At 48.4% G+C, this 14,929-nt stretch overlaps 1 protein-coding gene across 1 annotated transcript in view; it reads left to right on the top strand.

Annotated features, from left to right (window-relative positions):
• Positions 1–14,929, top strand: part of CNGB1 (cyclic nucleotide gated channel subunit beta 1) — a 96,911-nt gene that overhangs the window by 72,222 nt on the left and 9,760 nt on the right. Inside the window, exons 28-32 of the mRNA XM_055100784.2 lie at positions 453–612; positions 2,817–2,914; positions 3,007–3,090; positions 6,556–6,674; positions 6,927–7,073. Of these exons, the coding sequence (XP_054956759.2) occupies positions 453–612; positions 2,817–2,914; positions 3,007–3,090; positions 6,556–6,674; positions 6,927–7,073 (608 nt within the window). The remainder of the gene's footprint in view (positions 1–452; positions 613–2,816; positions 2,915–3,006; positions 3,091–6,555; positions 6,675–6,926; positions 7,074–14,929) is intronic.

The raw sequence follows: 14,929 nt of genomic DNA, 5'->3' as shown, positions 1-14,929 counted from the left end.
GGCAGCATCTTACATTCTGGTCGAGACATGAGGTGACAGTCAGAGGTTCTCAAATTTATATTTGAAGGGCCCCGCCCCGAGGAACAGCACACTGGCTTCCTATTTCCTCCAGCATGGAGTCAGACAACGTGGCCGCCGTCACCGAGGAACTGTATTGTACCAGAATCAGCCCAGCCCAAGGAGCTTTCCCCCATGGTGTGGTCCCAGGGACCTGAGGCCACCAAGGGGCTGGCAGTCTCCCTCCCTTCCTCTTCCCCACATCCATGCTGGAGGCAGAACTTCCCGTCAGTAAAACTTTCTCTGTGTGAGGACATCTGCCTACCCCCCTCCCAACGCCCTGCCAGGAGCACATGCCCGTGGTCTGTGTGAAGTGACACATCCCAAATCCATGGAATAGCGCCCACCCCCAATGACCCAGTGGCTTCCTTGACCTCCCATAACCTTTCCCCCAGATGAGAGATGTGGTAGGGGCCGCCACCGCGGGACAGACCTACTACCGCAGCTGCATGGACAGCACGGTGAAGTACATGAACTTCTACAAGATCCCCAAGTCCGTGCAGAACCGCGTCAAGACCTGGTACGAGTACACCTGGCACTCGCAAGGCATGCTGGGTAAGATGGTCACGCCCTGGCAGCCACCAGCTCCCAGTCAACTCCTGTCGCCTGGTGCCCGGTGCCCTGCCTTCGGGGCGCCTCCCTCGTCCTCTGTGTCTCTGAGGTCCCAAGTACTGGGGCCTGTCTTGGCTGTGTCCCCAACATTGGTGTGAGAGGTGCCCAGTGGGGCCCCTGAAGTGCCTCTAGCAGGGCTGTCATGAGATCCCTGGAGACGGGGGGCTTGTCTTCTGTGTGCCTGCCCCCCTCACTTTACCTACCTTGAAATGCATCCCCATCCAAGAGCGAAGTGTAGTTTGTTTGTGTGTTTGTTTATTTATTTATTTATTTGACATGGAGTCTCGTTCTGTCACCCAGGCTGGAGTGCAGTGGAGCAATCTTGGCTCACTGCAACCTCCATCTCCCGGGTTCAAGCGATTCTCCTACCTCAGCCTCCCAAATAGCTGGGATTACAGGCATGTGCCACCATGCCTGGCTCATTTTTATATTATTAGTAGAGACGAGGTTTCACCATGTTGGCCAGGCTGGTCTCGGACTCCTGACCTCAGGTGATTAGCCAGCCTCGGGCTCCCAAAGTGCTGGGATTACAGGTGTGAGGCCGAAGTGCAGTTTAAATTGAAAAAAAAGAAAAAAAAAAAAAGGAAGAAGGACTTTCTGTCCCTTCCTCCCTCCCTTCCTCTCTCTCCCTCCTTCCCTCTCTCTCTCCTCTCTCCTCGCTTTCTCTCAGGGCATTGCACACCCCATGATGGGTGCAGCAGGCTTAGCCCTGGATCTCCTGGGGCAGCTCTAGAGCTCCACAGCCAGGTTGGGGTCCTGAGTTTATCCCCCGAGCTACAAGACTACGGGCATGTCACTGCCATTTGCTCATCTATAAAGTCGATATTATAGTAGGGCACCTCTTGGGTTGCTTAGGGGATTTAGTAAAATAGTTTTGCCGTTAATCCCAGCACTTTGGGAGGCTGAGGCAGGAGGATCACTTGAGCCCAGGAGTTCAAGACCAGCCTGGGCTACATGGCAAAACCCCATCTCTACAAAAAGTCAAAAAATTTAGCTGGGCATGTTGGTGTGTCCCTGTGAGTCCCAGCTACTCAGGAGGCTGAGGCTGGAGGATCGCTTGAGCCTGAGGAAGTTGAGGCTGCAGTGAGTTGTGATTGTGCCACTGCACTGCACTCTAGCCTGAGTGACAGAACAAGACCCTGTCTCAGAAAAGTAAAAATAAGTACCCGTGCGGTGGCTCATGCCTGTAATCCCAGCACTTTGGGAGGCTGAGGCAGGTGGATTGCTTGAGCCCAGGAGTTTTCAGACCAACTTGGGCAACATAGTGAGACCTTGTCTCTAAAAGAAAAAAATTTTTTTTAGCTTTTCAGGGTTCAAAGTATTTTAAAAATTTTATTTTAATAAAAACTAAAACTAAGATAATCTTTATAAAACATTCTATTAAAAAGTGCCTGGCTTGGCTGGGTGCGGTGGCTCACTCCTGTAATCCCAGCACTTTGGGAGGCTCAGGTGGGTGGATCAAATGAGGTCAGGAGTTTGAGACCAGCCTGGCCAACATGGTGAAACCCCGTTTCTACTAAAAATACAAAAAATTAGCCAGCGTGGTGGTGGGCACCTGTAGTCCCAGCAACTCGGGAAGCTGAGGCAGGAGGGTCACTTGTACTAGGGAGGTGGAGGTTGCAGTGAACCAAAATCATGCCACTGCACTCCAGCCTGGGTGACAGAGCGAGACTGTCTAAAACAACAACAACAACAACAACAACAAAAACATAAACAACAACAACAACAAAAAACAGGTGCCTGGCTCATAGAAGTGCTCCAGAGACTTTAGTTCTTGCTGATGTTGTCCTTCCAGGGAAGTGGGAACACAGGTGACCAATAATTGCAACAGCGCAGGGGCTACTAACATAGTAGCTGAGTGGAGGATGTCAAGGGAAGGCAGGGAAGGCTTCCTGGAGGAGGTGATATTAGTGCTGGGTTCTGAAGAATGAGTAGGAGTTTGGGAAATGCACAGGGGTGCTCCTGGCAGAGGAAACGGTATTGGCAAACGCCTGGAGGTGAGAGAGGGTGCACTACAAATCCAGAGTGGTTCCATGCGGCAGGGCAATGGTGTGCCCTGGTGAGCCGGTAGGTGGGCACTTGGCCCGTATGTATGTCTGGGGTGGGGCCCGGCCTTGCCTCTGACCCTTGCCAGGCCTTGTTCACAGATGAGTCAGAGCTGATGGTGCAGCTTCCAGACAAGATGCGGCTGGACCTCGCCATCGACGTGAACTACAACATCGTTAGCAAAGTTGCACTCTTTCAGGTACACCTTTTGGTGCCCTCACGCTCAGGGCTGTGGGAGGCTCCAAGCCCAATCTTCTCTAAAAAGTTCCTTTCCCTTCCTCACCGGGACAGGGCTGTGACCGGCAGATGATCTTTGACATGCTGAAGAGGCTTCGCTCTGTTGTCTACCTGCCCAACGACTATGTGTGCAAGAAGGTGAGCTGGCCCGGCAGCCACCACGGGATCTGGGGTTCACCATCCCCCTGGCTTTCAAGGAACTGAGCTGGAGGGGTGCCTGCCAGCCCAGGGCAGAGCGAGATTGTTGGGGAGGGAGAAGAGCGTCTGTGGCTTCATGCTGCAGTGACCTGACCAGACCCAAGAGCAGGAGCGGATTAGGAGGCTTTGCCGACTCTATGCAGTCAACACACATGTGCCTCGGGCTTTGCAAAGCATTTTCTCAGCTCCATTGACACAGGACCATGGGGGCCAGGACAAAGACCCCCCCCACTCTACCTTACAGAAAGGGAAACTGTGGAGCCTGAAGAGAGGCAGGGCCTTGACTGTGTAGCTGGAACTGCTTCTGGGGTCTCCATCTTCCCATCAGGAAAATGGGGCAGGAGAAGGGATGGGCTTAGGTCAGAGGTTGCAAACTGGTGGCCTTTGGATAAGATCCAGCACACAGGTATTCTGTGGGTTTTTTTTTTCTAATTTTTAAAAAATGTTGAATTGGTCCCCAACCTTTAAAAATTTGGAGATTTTGTATAAAAATTCAGATTTCTGGCTGAAAACAGAAAATCTGCCAGCGCTGGGTCCACTTTCCCAAATGGCAAGAGGCAGCTGGGGTGGGGGAAAGGTTGCCCCAAAGGGGGACATCGTGTCCCTTCCTGATGCCACAGCCCCCACCACTCCCCACTGCCCCACCCTAGAACCCCCTCCCTGCTCAGCTTCACCCTCTGATCCCAGAAAACATCTGGAGTTGAATCCTGGGGCCTGACAATGTCTAGAGCCCTTTCTGCTCCCTGTCCTTGGGGTTCAAGGTGAGACCAAGGTCACTTGGTGAGTGACGGGAGGGGTCAGGAACCCAGGTTTCAGTCCTCTTGCACAGAGCCGTTAATAAGTTAATAATAAGCCATTAATAAGCATACGGGGGGAAACATTACCCAAGCAGGCTCTGCAAGACTTGGGAACCCCCATCCCCAAGAAAGTCCCTGTCTCCAGGTTATATGCTGTGCAGCAGTGAAATTTCTGGAAGCAGAGAGCCGGGGTGAAGAGGGGAGAAGTATGCTTCAGAGACCTGAGAATTTAAAGCTGCAACCTTAGGGGCAAAGAGGGGTTTGGGAGCAATAGAGTGGCCTGCCTGACATTGGAGCCACTTCCTGGCTGTGCAGCCTTGGGCAAGTGGCTTGCCCTCTCTGAGTCCTGCTCATCTTATGGATAAAGTGGGGGATGTTGATAGTACCTCCCTCATGGGGTGGTTGTGAGGGCTGAATAAGATGTGCATACAGAGCTTAACATTGTTCCTGGCACACAGCAGCTGCCAGTACTGTTGCTGTTGTCTTCGTGGGTGATGCAGAGTTTGCTTTAAATGAGAAAAAGTGAATCTAGAGTCTGATTGCAAATTAAATTGAGCACTTGGTGAGCACGTGTGAAGGGCGCCCTCTGCTGTCTGGTTTTGCTCGGCAGCGATCTCTCTGAGACACCCCGGGGACTGGTTACTGAGGTGAGGGTCCCTTCACCCTTTCACTCTTGTCAAACTAAACAGAAACATGGAGGCAAACCTCTCTTCCTTTTTGTTAAGGGGGTCATGCATGTGTGAAATGCACAGGAAAATTTTGTCAAATAAGTCAAAAGTGTGACAGTTACTGTCCTTGGTCACTCCCCCCACCCCTTATTTATTTATTTGTTTGTTTGTTTGTTTATTTGAGACCAAGTCCCACTCTCTCTCCCAGGGTGGAGTGCAGTGGCACTATCTCGGCTCACTGCAACCTCCGCCTCTTGGGTTCAAGCATTTCACCTACCTCAGCCTCCCAAGTAGCTGGGATTACAGGCATATGACACCATGCCTGGCTCATTTTTTTATTTTTAGTCAAGACAGGGTTTTGCCATGTTGGCTAGGCTGGTCTCGAACTCCTGACCTCAGGTGATGTGCCCGCCTCGGCCTCCCAAAGTACTGGGATTACAGGCATGAGCCACTGCACCGGCCCCCTTTTTAATTATTATTATTATTATTATTTTCTGTAGACCTCCTCTTCCCCTTTTAAACACATGTGACTCACAGGTAGCTGGCCAGGACAAGGGCCGGTGAAGGCAGGAGGATTGGAAGGCGCGTGGCAGACTAGGTGTTTCTAATTGCAGTCCAAAGCAAGCTATTCATTCATGCATGCATTCGGTTTAACTTGGGATTAAGGCCATTGTATTCATTTTCCAGGCTGCCGCGGGACACTGTGCAACTCCACCACAAGCTGGGTGGCCTCTCTCCTCAGCTTGTAGGTGGTCATCTAGTTTTTTTTTGTGTCTCCTCACATCCTCTGGTCTCTATGCCTGTCTTTGTGTCCACATTTCCCTTTTTTTAGGACACCAGTCATATTGGATTAGGTCTAGAAGGACCTCATCTTTAGGAATTACATCTGCAATGACCCTATTCCCAAATAAGGTCACATTCTGAGATGCTGGGGATGAGGATTTCAATATATGAATTTGGGAGGGAGTACATAATTCAACCCATAACAACCATGAACTCTGGAACCAGACTGTCTGGGTTCAGATCCCAGCTCTTGGGCAAAGAGTGATCTCGACTCCGAGGGTTGTTGAGGATAAGTAGTACACTGCATAAAGCAATTTGGGGCTGGGCACAGTGGCTCATGCCTGTAATCCCAGCACTTTGGGAGGCTAAGGCAGGCAGATCACTTGAGGCCAGGAGTTCGAGACCAGCCTGGCCAACGTGGCAAAACCCTGTCTCTTCTAAAAATACAAAACTTAGCCGGACGTGGTGGCACATGCTTGTAATCCCAGCTACTCGGGAGGCTGAAGCATGATGCCTGTAATCGCAGCTGTTTGGGAGGCTGAAGCACAAGAATTGCTTGAACCCAGGAGGCAGAGGTTGCAGTGAGCTGAGATCATGCCACTGCACTCCAGCCTGGGCGACAAAGCGAGACTCCATTTCAAAAAAAAAAAAAGGCAATTTGAATATTATCGTTATTGTTGTTCCCATTCCTGTTGCATATTATTGTTATTGTTGTTCCCATTCCTGTTGCAGTTAGCAAATTCTTCCCGAGCCCCTGAGATGTGCCAGGTGTAGACATCATTTGATGGTGGGAGCTGCTATCTGATTTGCCCTGCCTCCATCAGTGAGTCTAACTGGAAATTTGCAGAATTCCATTATACCTGCACCTCCCAGGTTAGCTGGCACTTCCCATTCCATGACATCACTAACTCCCCCACCGCAACCCTGTCAGTTACGGAGGGCATGGGGTAGTCACTCCTCCAAGTCTACAGATGGGGAGACTGAGGCCTGAGAGGGAAGTGACTGCCCCCACACAACACCCCAAGTTGTGGTGGCAGGGCTGGACCACAGTGCCTAGGTTCCTCCTTGCCGGACCTCCAGCCTCTGGATCCAGCCCTGGCTGCTTCTCTGGTGACTTTGGGGGATGGACAGAGGGACTTGTCACTTCTCTGTTTCAGGGGGAGATCGGCCGTGAGATGTACATCATCCAGGCAGGGCAAGTGCAGGTCTTGGGCGGCCCTGATGGGAAATCTGTGCTGGTGACACTGAAAGCTGGATCTGTGTTTGGGGAAATAAGGTCAGAGGCAGCTGGGGTAAAGTGAGGGGCCTGGGGCAAGGGCTGGGAAAGAAGGCGGCCAGCGGGCAGTGCGAGTGTCTACGGCTTGGTAGATGCAGCACTGGCACCTGCTGATGTATACGGGGATGGGGGCGGGGGAAGGTTCTCATCTGTGTGGGGCCACCACTGTCCTCCACACATGGGAAATGAAGATCTGAATGTGACCAAAACCGCAGTCTCTGAAGGGTCTCCTTCCTCCCTTCTCTGCCCCAGCTTGCTGGCTGTTGGGGGCGGGAACCGGCGCACGGCCAACGTGGTGGCCCACGGGTTTACCAACCTCTTCATCCTGGATAAGAAGGACCTGAATGAGATTTTGGTGCATTATCCTGAGTCTCAGAAGTTACTCCGGAAGAAAGCCAGGTATGTAACTTTTCTTTCATTTAATAAAAAATTGCTAAGGACAATGAATTTCTCTTACATAACCACAGTACCTTTATCTTTTTTTTTTTTTTTTTTTGAGATGACATCTTGCTCTGTCACCCAGTCTGGAGTGCAGTGGAGTGATCATGACTCACTACAGTCTCAACCTCCTAGGTTCAAGTGATCCTCCTGCCTCAGCCTCCCATGTAGCTGGGACTATAGGCACGTACCACCATTCCCAGCTAATTTTTAAAATTTTTTTCTAGAGCTGGGGTCTCACTATGTTGCCTAGGCTGGTATCAAACTCCTGGGCTCACATGATCTGCTCTGACCTCCCAAAGTGCTGGGATTACAGGTGTGAGCCACTGCGCCTGGCCTAGTACCTTCATTAAAATAAGGAAATTTCGTATTGAAACAACACTATTATCTCATTCACAATCCATCTTCAGATTTTGCTAATTCTTTAAGAGTATCCTTTGTACCTTTTCTTCTTTTCCATTCCTGAATCAGGTCTAGGATCACATATTGTAATTAAGGTGCAGAGTATTCTTAGTCTTCCTTGATCTGGGATAGTTCCTCAGGCTTTTCCAGCCTTTAGTGACTTGGACTTCTTTTAAGCATATAGGCCAGTTATTTTTTTTATTTATTTATTTATTTATTTATTTATTTATTTATTTATTTATTTATTTATTTTGAGACCGAGTCTTGCTCTGTCACCCAGGCTGGAGTGCTGTGGCACAATCTTGGCTCACTGCAACCTCTGCCTCCTGGATTCAAGCAATTCTCCTGCCTCAGCCTCCTGAGTAGCTGGGATTACAGGTGCACACCACCACGCCCGGCTAAATTTTTGTATTTTTAGTAGAGACGAGGTTTCACCATGTTGGTCAGGCTGGTCTCAAACTCCTGACATCGTGATCCACCCCCCTCGGCCTCCCAAAGTGCTGGGATTACAGGCGTGAGCCATTGCACCCAGCCTATACAGGCCAGTTATTTTATAGAATGCCCCTCAGTTGGGGTTTGTCTGATGTTTTCTCGTGATTACCATTAGAGTGTGCATTTTTGGCAGGAAGAACTCAGAAGTGAGTCGCTTCTGCAGCAAATGTATCGAGAGGCGCACGATGCCATTTACTCCCAATATCGATGATTTTTACTTTGATTACTTGGTTAAGGTTTCTGTATTGTAAACCTATTTTCCCTTAAACCTAATTCCTAAGTAATTAGTGGGTAGTCACCTTCAGACTATGAGGATATCCTGTTCCCTGTCAAACTTTTACCCACTGCTTTTAGCATCCTTTGATGGTTCTTCCCTATGATAGTTACAAAGAGATTGCTATGATAGTTGTAAAATGGAAATTTTGTAACTCCACTCCCTCCTTGATTATTAGCTGGCAGTCAGCTGTGTGGAAGAGCTTTCTCTTCTCTCCCATTTGTTTATTCATTTCTCAATGTATATAGGCATGGATTTACTTGATTCCATGAATACTCTGTTAACAATCATTATTTTGATGCTCAAATTGGTCCAGTTTGGCCAGTGGGCACTTTTTCAAGGTGGCTCATTTGTGACCTTCGTGATATCCCTGTCATATTTTAGCACTTCCTTGCTTACTCAAGGAGCAGTAAGCCACAACCAGATGCCCTGGTTCATCTTGTACTTCCCTTGCAGTATCCTGGAAATGGCCATTTCTCCAAGGAGCCTTGATTCCTTTTACTGGGGGATGGTTTTTAGAAACCACGATCTGAGTCCTAGGAGCAGTCATTGCTACTGGAGTGCTACTAGGCCTCTGCAGCAGACAGAACCAAGAAACACACCCACATACACACCAAGATGTATAAGTACAAATATATATATATAAAATACATATATAATATATTATGTATATATAAAATACATACACACACATATACATGTATATGCCAACTTAAATTTTTCTGTCTATTCTACTGATTATCTATAAAACAATTTCAATCCAGCACCACAGAATTCATTCTTTTTTTTTTTTTGAGACGGAGTTTCACTCTTGTCACCCAGGCTGGAGTGCAGTGGCGCCATCTCAGCTCACTGCAACCTCTGCTGGAATTACAGGCGTGTGCCACCACACCTGGCTAATTTTTGTATTTTCAGCAGAGATGGGGTTTCACCATGTTGGCTAGACTGGTCTCAAACTCCTGACCTCAGGTGATCTGCCTGCCTTGGCTTCCCAGAGTTGCTGGGATTACAGGTGTGAGCCACCGTGCCCTGCCACCACATATTAGAATTCATTCTAATATTCTCCCTTTCCATACTTGTAAATCTCTCCTCCAACACTGAGCAATACAGGGAAGTTCATTTCAGAATTTCCAGCCCATGTCACTGTAAAAACAAAAAGTAAGCCTTCTAGGTAGAGTTCAGTACTGGATGCAGTTCTTTTGTGTTTAGCCCGAGTATATATGATGGAAGTGTTATGTTCAAAGTTATCTGGAGTCGTTCCCTTCCTCCCCTACCCTTTAATGTGGTTACTTTATTCATTTGAAATACAGGTAGGTTCACTTGTTTCAGTTTACATTCCATTTAGGGCTCCTGCCACCCTGATCTTTGTTGACTTTTTCTTGTTTTAAGTATGTAGAACATTAACATGTTCCTGAAGGTCAACACTCTGCAAAATGGGGCACTCAGAAAAGCGTCCCAACTCTCCGTGTCCCCATTGCCCCCTGACTGCAACTCCCATTATTACGTGGCTCGTCGCATCAATTTCTGCCTTTTCTTTCCTCTGCTTACTTTTGCGAAAATGGACAAGTCCACAGACATTTTCTTTTTTTCTTTTTTGAGATGAAGTCTCTTTCTGTAGCCTGGGCTGGAGTGCAGTGGTTAGGTCTTGGCTCACTGCAACCTCCACCTTCTGGGTTCAGGCGATTCTCCTGCCTCAGCCTCCTGAGTAGCTGGGATTACAGGCATCTGCCACCATTCCCAGCTAATTTTTGTATTTTTAGTAGAGATGGGGCTTTGCCGTGTTGGCCAGGCTTGTTTTGAACTTCTCACCTCAAGTGATCTGCCCGCTTCTGCCTCCCAAAATTCTGGGATTACAGGTGTGAGCCACCACACCCAGCCCAAACATTTTCTTATTTCTTCTTCTTTCTTACACAAAATATGGCATGCTGTAGATTCTTGTACTTTGCTTTGTTTCCACATGACGACAAAACCCGGAAATCATTGTCTATCAGTGCAGAGTCAGCTTCCTCATTCCTTTCCACAGTGGCAGAACATTCCTGTAAATGGACATTTAGGGTATTTCCACAATTTTGCAATTACAAACAGTGGTGCGACGAATAACCTTGTGCATCTGTATTTTGCATTGTTGGGGAACAGGTCATTCTTTTTAGAAAAGCCGGTTTTTGTTTTCAAACCCTTAAGATCAGGTTTCAAATTGAGCGACAGGCAACGTAGTGTGTCAGGAACCCCACAATAGGTCTGGGAGGCTGGCGGGGCTCAGATCCCTTCCATGTGAGGTGCTGGCTGTGTGACTTTGAGGAAGTTGTTTAACTTTTCTGGTCTCAGTTGTCTCCTATGTAAAATAAAGGTCATAACCCCTACTTTGCTGCTGTAAATTTTTTTTGTTTTTTTGAGATGGAGTCTTGCTTTGTCGCCAAGGCTGGAGTGCAGTGGCGCAATCCTGGCTCACTGTAACCTCTGCCTCCTGGGTTCAAACAATTAGATTCTCCTGCCTCAGCCACCCCAATAGCTGGGACTGCAGGCACATGCCACCACACCCGGCTAATTTTTGTATTTTAAGTAGAGACGGGGTTTCACCATGTTGACCAGGCTGGTCTGGGACTCCTGACCTCAGGCGATCTGCCCGCCTTGGCCTCCCAAAGTGCTGGGATTACAGGTGTGAGCCACTGTGCCTGGCCTGCTGCTGTGAAAATTAAATAGTGTGCAGGAATGTCTCCGGTGGGGTGCCTGTCATACAAGAGAGCTCAGTGCATGTTAATAATGATCACTTCAGGCCGGGCGCAATGGTGCATGATTGTAATCCCAGCACTTTAGGAGGCTGAGGCGGGAGGATCATTTCAGCCCAAATATTTAAGGTTACAGTGAGTTATGATCGTGCCACTGCACTCCAGCCTGGGTGACAGAGCAAGACCCTGTCTCTCAGATAAATAAGCAATTGTTCCTCTGTAGCCATCAAATTCACCCTATAATTTTTCAATTGGGTAAAACCTTTTTAATCCACATATCTGGGTTTTCCTCCTTGTCTTGTATCACACATTCTTATTTTCCCCTTCATTCTATACAATGACACCATAAATAAACTGCACAGAGAGCTGTCATAATAGAGGGAAGAAACTCACCAGCATCCATTCCTACAGCACAGTGATGTATCGAGTACACAGTGCTGAGTTCTGGGGACACAGGAGGGACCAAACAAAACTCACATTCTAGTCAGGGAACCGGCAATGGAAAGATGAGTGATGATGTGATGTGTCTGGCTATGAGGAAACACAAAGCCACGGGAGGAGCGGGAAGTGACGGAGAGCTGCCTAAGATAAGCTGGTTGGGGAAGCTGCTCTGAGCAGGTGGCATTTCAACGAGACCTGCACAAAGCAAAGGAGTGAGCTGGGGGACTGATGGCTGGGTACAGCATTCTGGGAAGAGGGAACAGCATGTGCAGAGGCCCTGGGGAGGAGCAGGCTTAGTGTGTGGGTGGCACAACAGCAAGAAAATTAGCATAGCTTGGTATGGGATCAGAGGAGTCTAGGGGAAGAGATTGGGTCGGACCTCAGAGGAAGATGGGAGCCATGGAGAGTTTTACACAGAGGAGTGACTTGAAGTGCCTTAGGTTTTCACAGGAGCCCTTTGGCAGCTTCGAGGTAAAAGGATGTAGTGTTGATGTCCAAGCATCATGCACACAAGACACTGAGGTCCCCTGGGGAAGGAAGCTGCCCCCAAACTCACCTTACCTGGTTGCTCTCAAGGGACCCACTGGGCCCTTCCAAAACCCAGTCTATCTGAATTTCTCCCAGAAAATCTCCCCACGTTCCCCACCACATCAGTGGTGCGTGCCAGTGCCTCCTCTCCCCAGGGACAGGGAGGTAGAGTGGACCCTTGTGATTCATGGACTCCATATTTGCAAATTCGCCTCCTCACTGAAATGGACTCGTAACGCCAAGATCAATACTAATAGGCTTTTGTGGTCATTCAAGGACATGCCCAGAGCAGCAAAATACACGAGTCACCCCAAGCGCACGCTCCCCGCCGAAGTCCCAGTTCTGTCTTGTGGTTTTAGCTCTTGTACTGCGAAGAGGTGTCTTTTTATGGTCCATTTAATGCTACTCTTTTTTTTTCTTTTTTGCATTTTTGTGCTTTTTGTTGGCGATTGCACTGTTTAAAATGGCCCCCCAGCATAGTGCTGAAGTGCCGTCTCATGTTCCTAAGCACAAGAAGTCTGCAATGTGCCTTACACAGAAAATATGTGTTAGATAAGCTTCATTCAGGCATGAATTACAGTGCTGTTGGCTGTGCGTTCAATGTTAATAAAACAATAATCTATATTTAATAAGATGTCTTTAGCCGGCACAGTGGCTCATGCCTGTAATCCCAGCACTTTGGGAGGCTGAGGCGGGCGGATCACCTGAGGTCAGGAGTTCAAGATCAGCCTGGCCAACATGGTGAAACCCCATCTCTACTAAAAATACAAAAATTAGCCAGGCGTGGTCGTGGGCACCTATCATCCCAGCTACCCGGGAGGCTGAGGCAGGAGAATGGCTTGACCCTGGGAGGCAGAGGTTGCAGTGAGCCAAGATCACACCACTGTAATGCAGCCTGGGCAACAAAGTGAGACTCTGTCTCAAAATAATAATAATAATAATGTCTTTAAAAAGAAACACACATAAGACAAGTTTATTATTATTAATTTTAGAGACAGGGTCGTGCTCTTTCACCCAGGCTGGAGTGCAGTGACACGATCATAGCTCACTGCAGCCTCGAACTCCTGGGCTCAAGAAATCTCCCGCCTTGGCCTCCCAGTGTTCTGGGACTGTGTGTGAGCCACCACGCCTGGCCAAGTTTATGTATTATGGTTGATGAATGTTGTGATGGGAGATTTGTAGGAATCTAGCCTTGTATTTCCCCTAGGAACAATGTTTCCGTTTTTGCTAATTCAGTGTTCGCAGAGATCTTATAGGACATAATTACTACAAATCATGAGATTCAACTGCTTATGACTGAAAACTGGTACCAGGTCTCCCCACCCTCTCTTCTTGCCCCCACCCCCACCAGGAGGAGCAAAGCTCAGGAAAGCCATGCTTTTAGCTGTTACCCATCCCGCTGGGTGGGTTAGGCAAGAGTTTGGCAAATCAGATGGGACCCCAAAGGCACCTCCCAAGAGCCGTGCAGAGGCCCCCATTCCTGACAATGCCTATGCACCTGTGTCCACACTGAGAAGCCTGAGGTGTGGGTGGGAGGCAGCCAGGCGAAGGAATGGGGCTAACAGGCCTCACAGCAACATGGGGGGGCGTGGGAATGGGGGTCTCAGCCATGAGTCATCAGAGTGGTTGTTTGCTGGCCAGGCCAGCTTGACCAGAGAGGCAGGGGATTGTGTATGAGCTCTGCTCATCAGGGGAGATACACTGTCTGAGAACCATAGTCCCGGGGACATCTGAGTTGGTGAGGGCCACGTGTGGGATTCTGTCCAAGCTCCCTGCTTTGCAGATGGGGGACCTGGGTCCCCAAAGAAGTGAAGTGCTGAGATCTCCGGCTTGACCACTCCAAGAAAGAGGATGAAGAGGTGTTATGTGGGTCACTTGCTCCAGGCTGATTGCTCAATCTCAGTTACAGGGAAGCATACATCATCAGAAAATGAGGACAAATTTCCCTAATCTGGAAATGCCCCAGAAGCCAGCTCAATGTTTCCAAACAGAGACAGCTATTAGCAATCAGCAAAGGTCCTATAAATAGTTATTTTGTTAGAAAGAAAAAGATAGTTCATTTTCACAGTACCCTCAGCCTTCCTGTGGGCTGTCACATCATGAATTATGGACTCAAATAACATGGGGGACAGTGCCGAGCTGGCGCATGTCAGAGGCGTCTGGTGAATTATCATGTTTGTCTTCTCCTGGGGGATCTCCAGCTAGAAATGCAAATCTTGGGCAATTAATATCAACATGCACAATTTAAACCCATTGCCTCTGATTAGATAAGCAGCCAGTAATGGCCTCATTTTTAAACAAACAAGTTTTGCTGGAGCCTCGATGAATGAATTTGCCAATTCATTGTCTAGGCCCGCTGGTTGCAGGCAGAATTCATTTGTTCTTGAGACAAACTGCTCACCGCATGTTTGTAGTGTGAAAAATTGCCGATAAAAAGCTAGGGCTCTCTTTGATGGAAAAATCTACCCTTATCTAGAGAAACAGGGTGGTACATGCCATTAGATGTGGGTGGCAATTCTGCTTCTGCCACTTCCTGGTAACCTTGGGCACGTCACTCCCCCTGCTCTGAGCCTCAATTTCCCCAACTGTCAGAGGCACAATAATCTCAGCCCTTTCCATGTCACAGGGGTATTTGTCAGTGCCCAGGAAGATAATGATGTAATGTCGTTTCGTAATCATTACTATCTGGGGCACTGGGGTCAGAAGTGTGGGTTTGAATTCTAGCTTTGCCGCTTCTTAGCTGTGTGGCCTTGGGAAAGTTACTCACCCCCTCTGAACTTCTATACCCTCATTTGGAAATGAGGATGAATAATAAGACCTACTTATGGGGATTGTTGTGAGACTTAAATGAGAGTATGTATTAGCATAACAGTATTACCACAAATTTAGCTGTTTAAAATCACACATTTGCGATCTCAGTTTCTGTGGGTTAGAAGTCCGGACATGGCTTAGCT

This window comes from Pan paniscus, chromosome 18 (assembly GCF_029289425.2).
Source record: "Pan paniscus chromosome 18, NHGRI_mPanPan1-v2.0_pri, whole genome shotgun sequence".
Classification (NCBI taxonomy): domain Eukaryota; kingdom Metazoa; phylum Chordata; class Mammalia; order Primates; family Hominidae; genus Pan; species Pan paniscus.
Note: the sequence above shows the minus strand (reverse complement) of the source record. Positions and strands in the feature narration are given on the sequence as shown.